The following is an 18383-nucleotide window of genomic DNA, read 5'->3' as shown; positions in this document are numbered from 1 at the left end:
TTTTGGCCTTTTCTTACACCCGTTTTGTGGAACGCAGCTCACCGCACAAGCTCAGAATACAAACAGTTTCCATCGAGCTTTGACTCGCTGCAGAACTGCAATTAAACATCCTTCTAAAACTAGAGACAGCTCCACAATTACTGTCACATGTACTTTTATCTTTCAAGGCAATCCCCGATAGTCTTTACTTGGGATTCGAACGCTTCGTGTCACTACAGAACTTGGGAGCTCTGCACGTGGCCCAAATCCTCCTCGGTGTCGCTAGCTGTTGCTAAACTCTGGAAGGTGTGACTGATGGCATCCTTCTCCTTACAAGAAACTGCTCCAAAAAATAAGGAATGAAACTGGAAAATGCAATATTTAGGAGGTAAGAAACTGCATGTGATACAGAAGGTGGGGGTTAATTATTTCTGAAGCTTTTGCCACTTTAAAATGTTGATCAGCCTACGTGTTCCCTAAGGAAACACACCCGCCGCCGCGAGGATTTCCAGCACGACAGGCGAGCAGGGCCACTGAGAGGCGCGTGCAGCAGCCCCAGCCTCCAGGCAGCGCTCGGCTCGGTGCCAGCTCCCCGGGAGCCCCCTTACCTTCTGACACTGCGACTCTGCTGCCGCCCCTTCCAGCGCTGCACGCGCCTCGGCCTCCGCTGTTCCGTCCGTGCCCGTCACCTCTCTCTTTGTGACTCGGGGAATATTTTTCATCTCTTGTTGTGCCAAAGGACTCGCAGGTTTCGCTGACCCTGCGTTCGGTGCACTTCCATTCCACGGTGGCTTTTTGGAAGGAACTGCTGCTGCGTTGCTCTCTTCAGCCATGGAGGCTTTTTCTGATTTACCCGCACACGTCTTCGAGCTGGATTGGAGAGAGTAGGTCGGGTTAGTAGCTGGCTTTTACGTGGTTTTGTTAGAATGTCTTTATTTTCTGTTCACAAAAAGCATTATGGCAGCCTGCCGCCCACCGTTACCTCTCCTGCTGCTGGGAAGCCGTCTCCTTTTCCACGTCACACAAGGTAGCCAAGATGAAGCTGGCTTCCAGCACCATGTCTTCAACGCTGAAAGCAATGGGTCTAAACACAAATATTCAGAGACTAAACCAGCAACTGTAACTACACACCCTGCGGCAGGAAACACAGCTCGTGCGGTTCTATACACACAGATTAAAAAAAGCTGCCTCTAAAAAGCTGAAAATCTAATATATTTGCTGCTGAGGAGTATGAGACGGCTTCCTGTTACAGATTTAAATGCACCAACGAGCAAATGCTATACAATGTTATACTTAAATTATAGTTTTAAATATGTAACTGTTAAAATTGTATTTTAAACAGAAAACAGATTAGAAATGCAGCTTTTGGTACAAAATGAAAATCTATTTTACTGTTCCAGTTAAATCCTGAGTAACCTGCAGTCAAAAACCAACTGTAGAGTTGGGACTGCAGTAGCTCCAGTCAGGTATGTTCCCAAACGTACTTTCCAGAGACATCAAAATGGATTGATACAGGAACACTGGCGGCTTCTGAGAAGGCAAGCAGGCCCTGCAAAGAAGGGATGAGTGGTTAAATGCTGCTTTAAAAACAGAAGATCAATACCAGAATGTAAGTTTATCCCAGCTGTTGTTTACTGGCAAGAAGAGGGTAACAGTTCTAGAACAGTCTACTGCTTCTGGAACACACTTCTTGCCTTCCCTGCCTGGAGCTTTGCCAGAGAAGCTTCTGCATGTGGAACTCCTGTGGCCACGATGCTTTCTCCAGTGCAGTTATAGGTCAGCGAAATTAATGGGAAATATTTGATTTTTCTAGACAAATTCTTGCTTTACCCTCAATTCCTTAAGGCAAAACGTCACTTCCGAATCTACTCCAACTTGAAAGTAGTCAAATTCATCTGGGTGCAGCTGTATTTCTGTAAGCATTGTCTTTGAAAAATCTGTTTAAAATAACAAGAAACTCAGTGAAGTTTGAACTCAACAAACTGTGACCATAACCATATCGCTTGAACAAATAATTGTATTTTTATAGTGACTAACAGGAATAAATGTTTATCTAAATTTATTTCATAATTAACATTAAATCCTCACTTTATTTACAGTAGGTTATTTAAATGGCTTTTAATAGAACCTATTTTGTGTTCCACTGTGTGATCTAACCTGATACCTGCTGTTCTTGCAAATCTGCTTTGACAACAGGCATTCATCACAAATGGTGTTACTGGCTGCTTGTTGCTGCATGGATGGGAAGACCAAAATGCCACATGACTTTAACAGAGTAATCATAGTTGATGACAACCATCAGAGGACAATGAAGGTGGACTTAGGTCCTTTGTTTTAAATTAGAATCTTTTCCTGATACGTAAGTGGCAACAGGAAATAGGCTCTTCAGTTTCAGGTACTCAGTTGTTGCTTGTTATCATTAGATTAATTTATAGCTGTTATTAGGTGTGTGAAAAGAAAGTAAGTGTTCAAATACGCTCTTGCACAGTTCCTCCAAACTGTAGCCTGTATCCTCACAGCACATCTTACAGCTGCAGCCAGGCAGAGCCTCCCACAAGCAAAGGGAAACAGGTCTAGGCAAAGCTGCAATTTCTTTCTTTGAAAATTAAACCTGAACGTGGAAAAACCCAAGGCCTCGCCAGGTGATCCCTTCCAAGGACACACACAGAACATTTGCTGCAGGCAGTAGGTTGCATCACATGCTGCACAACAAGAACAATGCTTGTAATTGCTCCTTTTTCTCCTTGACTGTTGGGTTTTTTGGTATCTCATTAAATTTTTACCTGCTACTTTTTCCACTTTCTTTCTTACAATAACCCTTGTAAGTGTATGTTTCTAAACTAACAAACTTTGTTGTTCAAAATGTACTCTTTTTAGTGTCTTGGTTCAGTAATTTCTTCCCTCTTTCACTCCAGTCAGTTCCACCACTTAATCCTTCTTGCTCTCCACTGCTTTAGCCTGTTCTCAGCACAATCCCCACCCCTACGCTCTAGGCAGTCATCTTTTCCTAGGTCATTATCCTCAGCTTTGGTCATAAGCAAGTATGAAACACATCCCTTTATTATATGATATACAAGAGCCTACACTTCAAAAACACAATTATATCTTTAAAATTAGTCTGAGTCACACCCCAAGAATCTAGATTGTTCTCCATCTCAGAGATCTGAAAATGCCATGCACAGCACAACAGTGTTAGGCCAGCTAACACACTGTATTGCCCTTACACTAAAATACACTCAAGTCTATAATTAGGGTATTCAGATTTAAATAGTTATTTTTAAAACATGAAATTATCTCCTTTTTCCTGTCTGTCACCACGCTTCTGCTCTTGCAGCACAGTAACTACTCCCGTTTGAGCCTGCAGCAAGTGGCATCATTTATTTCAATTGGCTGCTCTGATATCTGCCACTGATACCAGGAAAACGTTATTACAAACATACTTTATTAAAATATATTAAACCCAGAGGCTGGCAGTATGACTTAAAATCTCTATATATACGTTCCCTCTCTTAAAAATCTCATTCAGCCATCAAATGCATTCTCTGTTCATGTTGCAATAGTTATTGTTCCTTTAGTTCACCTGTTTTAAAGTCCCAATATTGTTTCATATTCTGAATTTCCTTACCCGTGTCTTCCTCAGTGTAACTCTTGAAACAAACTTTCATGGGAGTAACTGATAACGTTATTTCTTCTTGACTGGTTGGAAAGTGAACCATTATATCAGCCAGCAGCCTAGAAAATTTCTCAACATTAAAATAATTTTACCTGCCACAAATTCCTAGCTCACATTAGAAATTAAAATTGTTACTTGGCAATAATGTCTATCTACAGTATATCTTTCTACACCTTTAATGCTTTAATAGTTGATTATTGTGACAAGAGCTCCTGTGCCCAGGAAACAGCTTTAAGAGACGCTGCCAGGAAAAGCACAGGCTCACTGATCTTTGCCTTCGCTTGCCATGATGAGCCAAACCTTGGAGTCTTCCCGGGGCTGCTTTTCAGAGCAGAACTTTGCCTTATTGCATTAGAAAATTTGTACTTTTACCACTGGATTCTTTGCCTGTAAAGTCAAACCACTCCTTTATCTGTCATAGGTGGAGGTTGCTCAAAGGTGTGAAGTCGAATTATACATTACACACTTCTCAAGGTTAGACTAAGTAGGATTAGTGGCAGTGATCCAAGTTTCTGAAGTTGTAACGTGAAAAATCAAGCACTAGGATACAGGAGTTAGGAATTTGCTATTATTGACTGTGCCCTAATCAGATTTTGATTATGTTAATAACTATGAGAGCAGTATTGCCTTCATTTATATTTTTTTCTTTTTCTTTTTTTTTTTCTTTAAGAAAAAACATTTTTGTGTTCATTACCTGGAGTGGACTTTAAGTATGTTTGGACACATGTGCTTTGCAAAAACAGCCTGCAACGGATCACATTCTTGAAACGTCAGATTATATGTTTTTACAACACCTAAGTATAAAGGATATGAACAAAAATCAATGCTGGTCTGTAATTTAAAATGTTTTTTTTCAGTATCAATTGTTCTTTTAGGAGATCTCAATAGAGAAAGTAACCAAGCGACTTACTCCAGCTACGTGGAAATAACTCACCCACAGACAACTGGATTAACGTGCCATCTAAGACTTCCTTCATCCCTTTAGTCATGCCCCTCCAGCAGCTGAGTTTTTTGAGAATCCACAAGAAATAAGTGAACAGCAACGAGTGCAACAAATGCAGGGGGAAAAAGGCTTCAATATTTAACTGGCACAATAATATCAATGGTGGTGGAATACAAAAGGCAAACCCTACAGATCTCAGTGTTTCTAGATAAGCATGAGCTGAGAGCTTAATTGTCTTGAGACCTAAGTCAATATGTTATCTCAGTAATACAAGCGAGATATTTAATAATATAAACCACTGCCTCTTACACAGCACAGCTCAGCGAGCTACGCTGACAGATGAGTTTTGCACAGACTAATGCTGATGGATGTACCTGGTGTTCTGCTGCACTGAGGATATCAGACCTGTTACTGCACTGAAGAACTGTAAGTATTAGATGTGGAAAGACCCAGTAAATCCTCTAGTTCAAACATGTGCCAAAACAGGATTTCCCTCCCTTTCCATAACGTGTTTTTTCAGCCTGATTCTAAACGTTGTAAGCAGCAGGCTGACAATTCATATATAGCATGCATAACTACTGAAGAACGTTCATCTGATAAATCCTGTTGTAACTTCATCTTAACAAGGTGATGCACATGATAAATATAAATTATGATGTGAAGAAGCTGCAAGTGTTTGGCATCGTGTTCCATCAATAACATTCAGTTAATAATTACACTAAATATTATGTTGCCCTGCTGTTTTAAACTGCTGCTGTTTCTGTAGAGTCACTTTGTGTAACCTACCATGTTTGCAGAGGAGCTGAAAAGTTATGTGATGATCATTAATATTTGTATAAATGCTGCATTTCTCTACATTCCTTTCCAGCACATTTACACATCTAAATACAGGAAGAACTGACTGTAAAAAAAAAAAATAAATCAGTGCAGAGGTTACTCACCAAGCCAGTTTGCAGTGTTACTTCCCAAGTTTCATACAGTTTATCTCAAGCTCCTGCTTTTATGGCTTCCCCAAACCACTTTGTAAGTGGACACTGAGGCAGCCGATACTGATCCTCGCCCGATATGTGGACAACAGATCTGTTTGCTAAACAACTGGTCAAAGCTCTCCTGCCTCACTCTGTTTTTGAAGGCTACAGAAGAAACCCCAAGATGAAGCTGGTTCAGACCTCGGGAACTGCAGGGCCCAGCTCAGGAGATGCACTTTCTAAACAGAATTAAATACTAACGCTCTCTTCTGCAGAATTGCTCAGGAGCACCTGAGTTTAGAGCCATCTGCATGCCTCTGTGAGCCTCCCCCTATAATTTCATTTGGGAATTGGGCTAATTTGCTGCTTCCAAAGCTGTGCATAGCAATCCATTAAAATGTACCTTAATTATCAATTTACATGGAAGGGATAACTGTTTTTCCTTCTGAGACACAGCTGTCCAGCAGTAATGTTGAAAAAACATAGATGAGAAGAAGACATATGCGTATGCTGACCTGGAAGAATTCACTGATCTTAAGGCGAGCTGAAAATATAAGTAAAATAATTTATTAACTCAAAACCAATTCATATCAAACCTTTAATTAAAAAGCCATCTCTGTGCTTCGGTACCATACCTAAGCCACAAAACCCTTAAATGTGTATATATTCCAACCCAAACCATTCTATGATTCTATGTCTCAAAATAAATATAGATGCATCATGCATAAAATCGTGTTCAAGCTTATCACCTTCATTACTACTGGTCAGAAGTCACTGGTATAATCAGGCACAGGAATCCAATCTACAGATATTTAAGTGGCCCTGAAGTGTGAGTTACCTAAACACTTAAAGCTCAGCTTCCACTTGAGGCATTTGAAGGACTGGAGTTTATTCTAAAACAATCCTCCTGTACCCCCACCCACATGGTATGTACAAATGAGCAAAGGCATTACTAGCACCTCAAAAATTCTTCAGGTAGAAAAAGAAATTATCTCTGCTTTGGATTTTCCAGCCTCCCAGCAAGTTGAGAAGAGCTGATCACTTCTAACTAAGAAACCTCTAGAGAAAACCCTAATTCTGCTGGAAATGGTGTTTGATTAACCGGAGGCACATTAATGGATACATTCTTCCTGTTGAGCCATACCAGTACAAAAACATATTGTCTAGAGGCAGCTTCTGATGTGGTACAAACCATAAACCTTTTGACCCATGACAACAGAAATAAAACCCTTGGTATTAATCCAGATGTCCTGGACAAGCTTCAGGTTGGGTAACAAAAAATTGAAGAATACTAGGGGCAGAGTAGGAATGAATCTTCCATGATGTAATCTGCATAATTAATATTACAGAAAATATGGCATTTGTCCATATTGAAAGTGGAAGAAGCTGAGAGAGAACGTAACCCAGACTGAAGGGTACCTGTAGGAAAACACCACACTATCCAACAACATAAATACTATACTTCCAAGAAAGATTTTAAAATTACAATAAATCAAATTCACTTACACCTTTTTCTAGGGGGTCAAACCAAAATTCATCACTAATACGTGCTATGGCATGGATTGCTCTTCCAAACACTAGCAGGAAAAGAAAACAGTGCAATATACATCCTAAGTTAAAAAGAACTTATACTACATTTTCTCCAGAATAATTTAAGAGAAAACATTACAAATTTCCAACACATTTCAAAGAAAACTGATGACACAGTGGAAAACATTCCTCTTTCCTTTCAGTAGCACAAACACCTTGATGTTTTTGAAAGCCACCTCCAACGAGGCGCACCTCAAATGTCACCTGTCCCTTTGCAGCAACTCGTATGACCTGGGTTCACCACAAATTAATTCCATCTAATCGGACAAAACACCATTGCAGTTAGAAATTACATTTTGTAGATGGCAACAAGTTTGAGCAAGCAGTTGGACATCTGTAAGGATGTAGCCCTAAGAAACACAGAAGAAACTAGCAGTAGGTCTCAAAATCTGCCTCTGCCCACTCTGGCACTGGCAGAGCAGTGTTTTGCATGAAACTCTGCGCACAGGAGGTTTAGTTGGGCCTCTGGAAGGAGGATATCATGCACAAGGAGGTGCCCAGCTAAGCAATGGCTTCTCCACCTGGAAGTACCCCAAATCCAGCCCTCTGCTCTCTAATCTGAACAACCTTCAGAGGCTGCATGTTGCCTCACAAAAATGCCTTTGTCCTCCTGAGGATGAGGAAGAGGCAGCTCCTGAGCTCTGCTGTGACCGTGGCAGAGCTGGCCACAGCTCCCAGTGCTTCGTGCCCCACTTTGCACTGTCTGAGAGCCCCCCCGGGGAAGCCCCCTGAGGGCAGCGCCAGGGACCGCAGGGTGCCAGCAGGCCACTCACAAACCCCCATGGCTGCCGGCCCTGCTGAGCTGTACCGCCCTGAGGCGGCCCCGCTCTGGGGTGCCGGTTCCTCCCGCGTACACCCCCCTGCCCCAGGCCTGCTGCCTCCCCTGGGGGCTCGGGTACCTCTGAGATGAGCCCCCCCAATGACACACTTCATGGCGCCCCGCACCCCCCTCCGCCGCGCCCTTCCCCTCACGGCGACGGCTGCGGAAAGGGCGGGAAACGCCCCGCTGCGGGCGAGGGGCGGGGCCTAACGCTCCTCAGAGACCCGGATGTAGCCACGGCCGGGGGCTGCGGAGAAACGCGTTTCGGGCTGGGTTGGGCCTTCGGAGGTGCCGTAGCGGTGGTTGGCCCCGGCCTGTCTTCCGGGAGGAGCCGCAGCGGCTGGTGCGGGGGAGCGCGGCGCCGAGCAGGATGGTGAGCGGCGGGGGCGCCCCGGCCCCCACCCCCGCGGTCTCTCCCCGCCGCGCCGGGGGGGCCCTAGGCCCGCTTCCTGCGGCCGCGGCCCGGCGGGCCTGGGTCAGCGGCGCGGTGGGCGCGGGGCGGCCGCGCTGGCCGTGCGCTCAGGGAACGTTTTCTGTCAGTCGCTGCCCAGAAATGCGCGTAGCGCCGAGCTGAGGTGGCTGGAGGGGCGGGAGGGGAGCGCTGAGAGGAGGCGAAGCCCCGCGGAGGGCCCGCCGGGGGCGAGGAGCCGTGCTGAGGGCTGTCACCGGCGCGAGAGCTGCCGGCGGCCGCGCGCAGGAGCCGCTTGTTAATTTAATTTTTTTTTTTTTAACGCTTCTTTCATAACATCAACAATTCATTAATTATTATTTGCCTATTCATTTGGCTATATTTTCTTTTCTGTTGCTTTCTTTTGTTTAACATTGATCATGTTTCACCCTGTTTTTCATTCCCCCCTGTCTGCAATCAACTTCTTCATTCCAATAAGGCTGGGCACAGAGTAAGTTTACTCCTCTTGGCTGTTGCTAACACCGGTGGTAAGGGCTTGTTAATGTACTAGATTATATGAATGTCAAGTGGTACACATGAATCAGGGGCTGCTCTTCAACCCACGCTCAAGATCGCACCTAAATTCCTAGTTAAAGCCAGATGTTGTAACATTCTTTGCCACTATTTTATGTCGCAGATACCTGTGATTATTAAACACACTTCAATGCTTTTAATTTCTTTTTGTTACTGTAGCTTGCTGAGCTTTTCTTTAATTAATGGGAGCTCAAATGTGATTTGGGGGAAAATATGGGGCCTGCCAGTTCATCAGCAAAGGAAATGGGCTTTGAATGCACACGCTCTGCTGCCTTCAGTGGGGTTTTGTGTTTTAAGTGGCAGGATAATTTTATTAAACATTAAATACATAAGGGGTATTGCACATCTAAGTCCCTTAAGCGTCAATAAGAGAATCTGTCTATGGCCACTTGAATAATTAAAATCACTTGTTACCTATTTTTTACTTGCGTTCAAGTATATCATCTCTAGACTGATGCTAGTGAGGGTATTTTCCACTGGGAACTCTTGAAAGACCATCAAAATATGCCTTTTATTTTTTTTTTCTCTCCTGGGTTAGTTTTAAATTGGTAGCTCATTGATTAAAAAACTCTTGTATTGCTTGACTGATACTTTCAGCCATCTGTTCTCCAAAGATGCATGGCTTTGATGATGGCACTGAGACGTTCTTAATCTAAAATAAAAACCAAAACCAATTAACCCCCCACCCACCCAACTTCCCTCTGCCTTTTTTGATGACTGTTAGCATGAAGATGGCTGCATGGCCTAAAAATTTACAAATCAAATATTAAAAAAGGTAATTTCTTAGCATAGTTACTACGGCTTTTAGCTATATCTATCCAGGCTGTGTCTTTTACAAACCCATTTGATGGCTGTCATTTTAGGAACTGTTACTAACAAAGCGTTATGGTCAGGAGATAAACTGTCTCTTTTTAATATGGAGCCATTTATCAAGTTAACAGGGGTGACTAGAGCCAGTGTTCTTACAGTGTAGTGGCGTAACACCCCATGCTTTATAGAGCTTTTCACACCCTTTTTGCATAATTAATTTGTTGCTGTGTTGCTCGCATTAATTATTTCTTTATTTGCAGATTTAAAGCCTGTGATATTAAACTATGGTCTTACTTCATCTGAATTCTTAATTTTGAAGCCCCTATTAAATTTGTATTCTCCTTGCATCTGTTGTGCCAAAACTATGACTATATAGAACTGGTGATAGAAACACTGTGCAATAGCCTGGCTTATCTTCTCTGCAGTGCCCTGGGGGTTTGTTTGTTTGTTTGTTTGTTTTTTAAAACTGTTAGTCTCATTCTGTTGTTCAGTGGTTCCTACAATACGGCCTCTGAACAAGCTTCCTCTTCTGGTCAGCTATTAACACATGTTGCAAATTTGCTGCCTTTTTTATTAATATTATTTTTGTTGATAAGGAAGAAAACAAGTTAATTAAAGTAGAAAGAAACTTGGATGAAGAGTTGTAAAGGGAAGTGTCCACAGTTTGTGCTTGAGAACGTGTATTAGATATGTCCTATAGTTTTTGTTTTGGGATGTTTAAGGAGGAAAAAAAGAAAAGTGGGATAATTATGAGAGTTCCCAAATTTGTGTAAAATATGTCAAGTAGCAACACGTTTGTTTTGTTACACCTTGCAATGGCTTTCAGCAACAAAATAAAAAAATTCTGTAGACCATTGTGTTTGTAAGGCCCCCCTTTGGATAATGTTCTATGTTAGTAAGGGCCCTTGTTTTCCTTCAATATAGCAATATTCCATCACCATTTCATTCTTATTTTAGTAGCTTTTATATCAAAATGCAGTTATAAAACTGAAGCAAGCATTGCAATGCTTTCTGTTTCCTAATGATTCCTCTCCTAATGAGTATCTGTAACAATCTTTCTTTCCTGTCATGACACCTGGTAAGTTGGTGTTAGTATTAGGAGATCTTCACATCCCACATCGCTGCAACAGCCTCCCAGCCAAATTCAAAAAACTGCTGGTTCCAGGAAAGATCCAACACATCCTCTGCACAGGAAACCTCTGCACCAAGGACACTTATGACTACCTCAAGACTTTGGCTGGGGATGTTCATGTTGTCAGAGGGGACTTCGATGAGGTAGTGACCTTTCTTGATGACCTTTTTTGTGCATCTTTTACGTAAAGGCAACGTTTGGGTTATTTGTAATTTAAGTAAAAGTGGGCAAACTGAGCTTAGGTAGCACTAAGAGCAGGTGAAAAGCAAACTGGGTGAAAGAGCTGGGTGATGTGTCCATGATGTGAACTGCACAGTAAGTTCTCATCTGTCATCTGTATGAATCAAAGTAATTTGTGTACTTGGCTCTGTCTAGGACTCCAGCAAACAGGACCTGCTGCTGTCAGGTCTTTGAAGTTCCTTGCATCCTACCACATTCTCCACAGTGTTCATAAAAGCAGCTTTGTAGCTCTCATTTTATAGCAGTAGGGCCAATTACATTGAATATTTCCATAAGTTCCCCCCACCCCCTTCTTGGTGTTGCATAGAGTTGTTTTTAAATGTAAATCTGTACCTCTAATCTGTGTTTGTTTTTTTATTTTTAGAACCTGAATTACCCTGAACAGAAAGTTGTAACTGTTGGACAGTTCAAAATTGGGCTGATTCATGGCCATCAGGTTATTCCTTGGGGTGATATGGCCAGCCTGGCACTGCTACAGAGGCAATTTGATGTGGACATCCTAATTTCAGGACATACACACAAATTTGAGGCATTCGAACATGAAAACAAGTTCTATATCAATCCAGGATCAGCTACGGGAGCCTATCATGCCTTAGAGAAGTAAGTGAAGTATGGGAAATACCTGGGGGGTGGTTCTTTTTGGTAACAAAACTGAACTACAGAACTCATTATGGAGGTTAATGTTTACATTCTAAATGCCAGGGAGAGGAAGGGTTGATAGTGCTTGCTAAATCTCCTTGACTGAAACAGATGAAATACTTAAATGCTGTGCTTACAAAACTCATATCCATTTTTCTTAAAGTGATTTCTGTTAAGTAGTGGTGAAACACTGCAAAGGTGATTATACATGCACAATTAATATGAATTTTTTCCTCTCTTTCCAGCAACATCATTCCTTCATTTGTGCTGATGGATATCCAGGCTTCTACAGTAGTTACATATGTCTATCAACTAATTGGAGATGATGTGAAAGTAGAAAGAATTGAGTACAAAAAATCTTAAAGATGTCTTTGCTTGTCTGGTATTTTTACCATCTCATTCTGAACTGCAAGTTACTACAATACTTGATTGCTAGTTTACAGTGCTACACTTACTCGCTAACAGCTTAACAATGTAGCTTACTGGTAATAACTCTAAAAGAACATTGTGTTTGCTTTTCTCTGTATGAATTGATTTGTAAAATATTCCATTAAAATAACTGTTTAAATACTGTTCCTTAATGTTGTAATAAACTCCACTTCGTAGAAAAAATAAGCTTTATGAACTGTTGTTGGAAAAAATGCAACAGTTGTAGTTGCTTTTAAAATGCCTGATGCTCTGGTGGGGTGACTTGTAAAGGGCTCCAACAAAAAGATTGAGGGCTCTGGGGCCGTGTTATGTTTGCTTTAGAATCTACTTGATACTTAATTTTCTCAATTTAACATTCCCAATTAAGTTAAAAGAATAAAATGAATTGATAGATTCTGAAAATATTACAGTTAACTCATAACTTACAGTAGTTATTTCACTGTAGAAAGTTTAACTTTAGTCTTTTCATAATTAAAGCAGTTTCAAATACCCCAATGCTTTAATGAACGATTTCAAATCTATTAACAGTGCAGAGAGGCTTTTCTTTGTTTAGGGCTTATATCTGACACCACATGTATGTGCACTTTGCTCCATGTACGAAGGTTTTAAATAATGTAATTCCATTACGTATGGCACTCGTACTACTACTGAACACTAAAGCATTGGTTGTTCAAGAAGACTGGACCTTTGGGCTCTCCTGTTCTCGTGACTGCAGGGAACTGAATGTATTTTAACAGCTCCCATTTCTCATGACTGCTAACTTTCCAATAAAAACAGAGTTTATCTTTTGTCTCCTACAGAAGAACACTTGGAATGCTGGCCTGTTTCCTTTGCAGATCTTGGCCTTTGTCTTATGACTTTTTCCAGTGCAGTATCTGCAAAAAGCTGGGTAATATTTGTCATGAAGGTTTGAGTTAAATCAATCATTTTCCATCCACTAGAATCCTTACTTCCATGTCGTAAGCTGACTAACTTATTTCTATTCAAAATAAACCTGCTTTACCTTAGAGAAAGACCAAAGCATTTCAGGCTGGTATCTCAGGAACCTCTGGCTAACTGCTATTTCATGCAGTGAAAAACATGCCTCTTGCTTTATCCTGCTGCAGCCATGCAGAAAGAACAAAGTTGAAAAGAAAACCTTGGCACATGTTATTCAAGGAAGGTTAGTGACTGAGTGGAACATCAATTTACTGACAACTTTGTAATTAAAAAAGGTTTATAGAATACTGTAAGGCCAAAATTAATATGTAAGTCTGTTTATTTGTGCTCACTGTAGTTAAAATTACAATTTGTCTACAAAGTGTATTTTACATGAAGTACAGTACTTATAGTTTTTAAAAAGTTTATCACAATTATGCAAGGTTATGTCTGTGTGGATGAGATCTTAGAGTGATCCTGACGGCACACTCAAAACATGGAGAAATATAGAAGTAAAGGAAATAAACTTTAATCCTTCATAAAATCAAAATGCTGAATATGAACATTACTGTTGAATAGAAACAGGAAATTCTGCTGTAAATTTAAAGTGTTTCCATGGGGATAGACTATGGAGAAGAAAGCCTAGAACAGTTAAAAAAAATAAATGTTGAAAGCTCGGGGTAGCTTTTGATAAAAGAGCTTTGAGGTTTTAATTTAATGTTCACCTGACCAGTATGAGCATTTCCAATGCGTGGCCCACATCTTGCCAGTAGAGGGAGAAAAGGGTAAATCAAGACTTTATCGATGACAGTTCTAGGACACAGGTCTCCTCTGGTCCGTTCAGATACATCTGGAAGGTAAGAGAACAATATTAATAGGGTGTAGGAAAACGATATAATCTAAGACCTGTGAAAGTACTTGAAAGCATAAGGCTTAGCATGGCACAGATTTGGGTCACGTAAAATGAATTTGAATTAATAAAGGGACATTTTATTATATATTTTACTGAAATAAATTGGCTAACAAGTATTTTTGCTAAAGGTTGAGTGAAAGTCTTTTAGTTTAGGAAAAAAAAAATACTGCATGAGGTACAAAGGTGGTTTGTTTTACCTTCAGAAGATCAGATGCTGGTATGCCTACCAAAGTAGGATTTCCACATTTCTCTTGGTATTCTTTAATTAGGGCTGTTGCATCATCAATGCTGTAGGAGGCAAAAGTTTATCAACTTTGTCAACAAGCTCTCTAAAAAGCCAAGAATTTAGACTATATACACCAAAGTATAAAAATAAGGAATGACCCCACATTGTTGAAGTCAGATAGGTCCCATCATCTCCCAGTAGAGGAAAACAAGCTCTGACAAGCCTAGCATTTAACCTGTGGCTGTTAATAAAACCAATACATGCTAGAATTTAAATGGTTAGTTATTGGTTCCTGTCCCATTTTGACTGCAGGATAACTGGTAACAAAGTGCCTTGCAATACTGAGTATTTGGGGTCTGAAATGAAAGGTGGCAGCTGTGCACAACGAGCCCAAGTGCTGTGAGTCACTGATTGCTGATTGAGAGCTGCCCTGTGGTAGGTTCAGGGGCAAGACCCTTAGTTTTATTTAAGCGGAACATGAGGTATTTCTAGCTCTTGAAAAACTTATCAGCAAAACCACTAATTCCTAAGTCTTGAGTACAGGCAGTTCATTTATTCTTTCAGAGTGTTCTTATGGCTGAAGCTGTGACTTCATGATGCCTTGAAGCTGAATTCATCTGAAGGTAAGGCAAAGTGATTCAAAGCAAAAGCGTTTGTTTTTTCAGTCAGGTTTCTTCTGCTCTTTTAACTGCATTTGATCTGCTCGCCAGTCCAGGCTCAGTAAGCTGTTACTTGGGCTTGAATGACACTATAAAACTCTGTCTTAAGTCTGCAAACTAGTGAGGTGAGATTTTAATTTTATTTATTTATTTAACTCAGCAATACTTTAAAAATTCTTAGAGATTAAGTACTAGAAAATCCCCATGACTTCAAATAAATGAAAATAAAATAAAGGAGAGATTTAATTTCTGTAATTGCTATCAGTCATGGATCACCTGTCTTATTAACTTACCGGTTCTTTTTGGCTAAATAATCTACCAGTTCTTTCATTCGGTGAGTATTCATCAGTTGTTGCTTCAGCAGTGGAAAATACTTAGTTTTCAAGAATTTTTCATATAGCTTCTCATTTATGATACTGTCCAAAACCAAAGATCTAATCTGTAGATTTAAGTTTTAGTAATGGAAAAGTATTAATATTTTAAACATAAAAATTTTTATTTTGAATGAAAAGAGCTCAGACTCCCAGAGAGCAGGATTTTTTTTAGTGCTGTGAAATGGCAGATTTTATGAAGACTAATCTCAGATCCAGACAGGGCAATGAGTTAAGAAACTTGCCCTTAGGAAGGCAGCCCAAGGCAAGAGAGAATGTAGTTTCATAAGCCCTTTGGCCTTTTTACTTAAAACATTTATTTAGAACAATAAAGTAGTACTGCTGCAAACAATGCTGTCCTACAAATAGGGACAGCCTGGAACACAGCACTGTGTATATACATACAAGAAGTTTTTCAGTTGTACAACATCCACAAAAATGCAAAAATCCCTGCAAATGTTGCCGTATTTCAGAAGTGTGCATTATGTCAACTAATGCTTGGCAAGATCAGGAGAGAGAGGAAAAAAGTCAAAGGCAAGTGAAGTAAATTTTATTTATTTACCTGAGAAGCAAATGCCACTACTTCTCCAGTGTTCATGTGTTCATCTATTTGTTGCAGCACAGTTTCTGTGTTACATGTCGATAAGAAACCCTTGCAAAAGTAAGTTGCAAAACATTAATATTCTGTGAGCGATTAAAGTAGAAACTTTCCCTTCAGACCAAGCATTTGATTTATTCAGGAACAATTAATATTTTGAAATTCTAGGTACAAACATGAAATTATCAAACAAGGATCTGTGCAGTTTGACTGAACGAGAAGTACTCATTGTTTTTAACTCTCAAAGGATATTTTGCTGTAGCTGTTACAGATTTTTTTGACTCATTGCCAGCAGACTTAGACTAATGCTGTAATTTGGGAAAACCTTTCTGAGCTTAACTGTAATGACTGGAAGTCTAAGAATTTAAGATGCCTTTACTCTAGTGCCAGTTTGCTCATGACAAATATGGGAACAGCCTATATGCTTCATCTGGGAGAACAATGCAGAGCATAAATTAATGGAAACAAATGAGCAGAGAAAGGAAACTGTCAAGATATATGACTAGTGAGGATATGGCTTTAAGGCAAAAGGTTTGCATCAGAACTTGTAATGCATATCAAGCAGCTGTCTAAGAAGGTGGGAGCTTTCACTCAACGCTTTTCTGAAGTAGGATTCAGTATTTTCTTACAATCTGCTGTGAAACTAGCCCACTGGTAGCTCCTCAGCAATTACATATGTTATCATCAACTTCACACTGCTCTGGCAGGAATATGCCTATGGCTTGGGTTTTGTAGGTGTTTTTCAGGGGTGTTTATGGGTGGGGTCCCATAAAATATCCTCAAAAGGCAGAGTCATATGATAAAGCTGCTGCTGATGACTTGAAGCTAGTTGGTTTTGCTTTAAAAAAAAAAAAAAAAAGAGGAAGTGTTCATATGATCCCTTTCAGAAGGACAAATTTAGGGCAATAGCCTTTGTCAGTGGGAAATGGCAAGCAGCTGGGAGCTTTAAATAAGCTGGAATTATAAATTACCATCTTTCACAGTTTCTGGTGAACATAACATGCTTAAAGACATTTCCCTTGCACAGACAGAACACAAAACTTATTATTTACCTGAATTTGCTGCTCTCGCTTCTCAGACTGAGGAATCAGCAACAGGCACCCCAAAGCAAAAGCTGGAAGGTCCAGCTGTGCATATTGTTTAGCTATTCCGATGACATCCAAGTCAGCCAGAACAGGACACCTTCAGAAGAAGATATCTCAGCTATGATATGTGTAACTGGATGGCTTAGTACTGTCAACAAAACTGCATTGAGATTTTTAAGCCAGATAGAACAATACATTTTTACCTCATCTTATTTTCAGAAATGGCCAAGCTGTGTGAGTTGAAGTTTCACAGAATACAAATGCATGATGATTTTCTAGCTTGAAAAAAAACCCACCCAACTCCAGTTTCCCTATCTAAACACCCAAGGCCCTCTTTTGAGGGGAAGTGTTGGCCAACTGCCCAGAGTAATGCTTTGGTACCTATGTATGTGCACAGTAGTGTAGGCATGGTCTTCAGCTGGATCCCTTTCCAGTATTTCCGAACTTTTCATTCAAGTCAGGCTATCTGAGCTCTGGTTCTTCTCTTGAGCAAGTCAGAGCATTGTGGTAAATAAGATAATGATTTATTGTGCTTTTATACATTGAAAAGGCAATGCCAAACTGATTTATGTATAGCATGTTTTGGAACATTCATACCATAGGTTAACCATGTTTATAGATGTATAAACTATATAGTTTATACTATAGCTATTAGATTTTTGTCACATCAGATTTATCCTTTGTAGGAAAATGAATTCTTTTTCTCTTATATTCCGTGTTAATGTTTTAGGAAATGTGCTATATTTTGGGCTAAGAAAAATATTAATTGGACTTCTAGGGTTGACCATGAATCCTTTAAAACTGTCAGGACAGGAACAGATATCCCTCATGGGGGCAGCAGCTGGGCAGATCACAGAAACTGGCTTTCATCAGTCTGTGTTGCTGATTCTGAGTCCCAATTCAGAGAGCAGTTCCCAGTACAAACAGCCAAGGTACTGAGTTACAGCACACGTTGTCAACAGTCTGCGGGCAAGCACAGAATTTCTGTTTGAGTACGTGCCCTGATCCTGTCCTTCCCACAAGAGGCAAAATGTTCTTCTTCATGCCTCACGTTCCCCAGTTTTCAGAGCTCCTCTGCATGTTCCAGGGCAGGTTGTTAGATGAGAAATTACAAACAGGCATTCCCACTCCACCTAATACAAATGTGGGATGTACTATCTACTTACTTGAGCAGAATCACAAAACACTCGCAACATTCCTCTAACTGTTTAGGACTTGGTGGACATGAAGCTAAGAAATAAACAAAACATGATAAAGTAAATATATAACCAAGTTACTGTACAAGCATGACAGCTAATAAGAACCTTACCTGTGAGAAATGGTGACAGAACTACGCTTCGCCAAGCTCGGCTGAAGTTGGGAATCTGTTGATAGCAAAGTTTTAATTAATAGCAAAACACAGTTGTAA

General features: G+C 40.4%; 3 protein-coding genes across 4 annotated transcripts in view; 1 reads left to right on the top strand and 2 right to left on the bottom strand.

Moving 5' to 3' along the window:
• Window positions 1-271: 271 nt before the first annotated feature.
• RAD9B (RAD9 checkpoint clamp component B) lies at window positions 272-7152 on the bottom strand. The gene is given in 11 exon segments (XM_068412942.1): window positions 272-366; window positions 369-512; window positions 569-849; window positions 962-1063; window positions 1464-1528; window positions 1810-1916; window positions 3605-3711; window positions 4347-4446; window positions 5382-5496; window positions 5967-6107; window positions 7070-7152. Coding segments are annotated over 10 exon segments (1197 nt in total). The 5' UTR covers window positions 6048-6107; window positions 7070-7152.
• Window positions 7153-8202: 1050 nt separating this feature from the next.
• On the top strand, window positions 8203-12349 carry VPS29 (VPS29 retromer complex component). Of its 2 annotated transcripts, XM_068412351.1 has the most exons (5): window positions 8203-8346; window positions 8861-8872; window positions 10849-11040; window positions 11502-11737; window positions 12022-12349. In XM_068412351.1, the coding sequence occupies exons 1-5, from the start codon at window positions 8344-8346 to the stop codon at window positions 12137-12139; spliced, it is 561 nt and encodes a 186-aa protein (XP_068268452.1). In that variant the 5' UTR covers window positions 8203-8343; the 3' UTR covers window positions 12140-12349. The 2 variants fall into 2 exon arrangements, with proteins under 2 accessions (XP_068268452.1, XP_068268453.1); XM_068412352.1 differs by lacking the exon at window positions 8861-8872.
• Window positions 12350-13457: 1108 nt separating this feature from the next.
• Window positions 13458-18383, bottom strand: part of KNTC1 (kinetochore associated 1) — a 39683-nt gene continuing 34757 nt past the window's right edge. Inside the window, exons 58-64 of the mRNA XM_068412353.1 lie at window positions 18285-18339; window positions 18142-18205; window positions 16943-17072; window positions 15855-15944; window positions 15215-15360; window positions 14234-14324; window positions 13458-13973 (exon numbers count right to left, since the gene is read on the bottom strand). Coding sequence (XP_068268454.1) covers window positions 13914-13973; window positions 14234-14324; window positions 15215-15360; window positions 15855-15944; window positions 16943-17072; window positions 18142-18205; window positions 18285-18339 — 636 coding nt within the window. The 3' untranslated portion in view covers window positions 13458-13913. The remainder of the gene's footprint in view (window positions 13974-14233; window positions 14325-15214; window positions 15361-15854; window positions 15945-16942; window positions 17073-18141; window positions 18206-18284; window positions 18340-18383) is intronic.

The sequence above is a fragment of the Nyctibius grandis genome, chromosome 14 (genome assembly GCF_013368605.1).
Source record: "Nyctibius grandis isolate bNycGra1 chromosome 14, bNycGra1.pri, whole genome shotgun sequence".
In the NCBI taxonomy this organism is placed as follows: domain Eukaryota; kingdom Metazoa; phylum Chordata; class Aves; order Nyctibiiformes; family Nyctibiidae; genus Nyctibius; species Nyctibius grandis.
The sequence above is the reverse complement of the archived record's forward strand: the minus strand, read 5'-3'. Positions and strand labels throughout refer to the sequence as shown.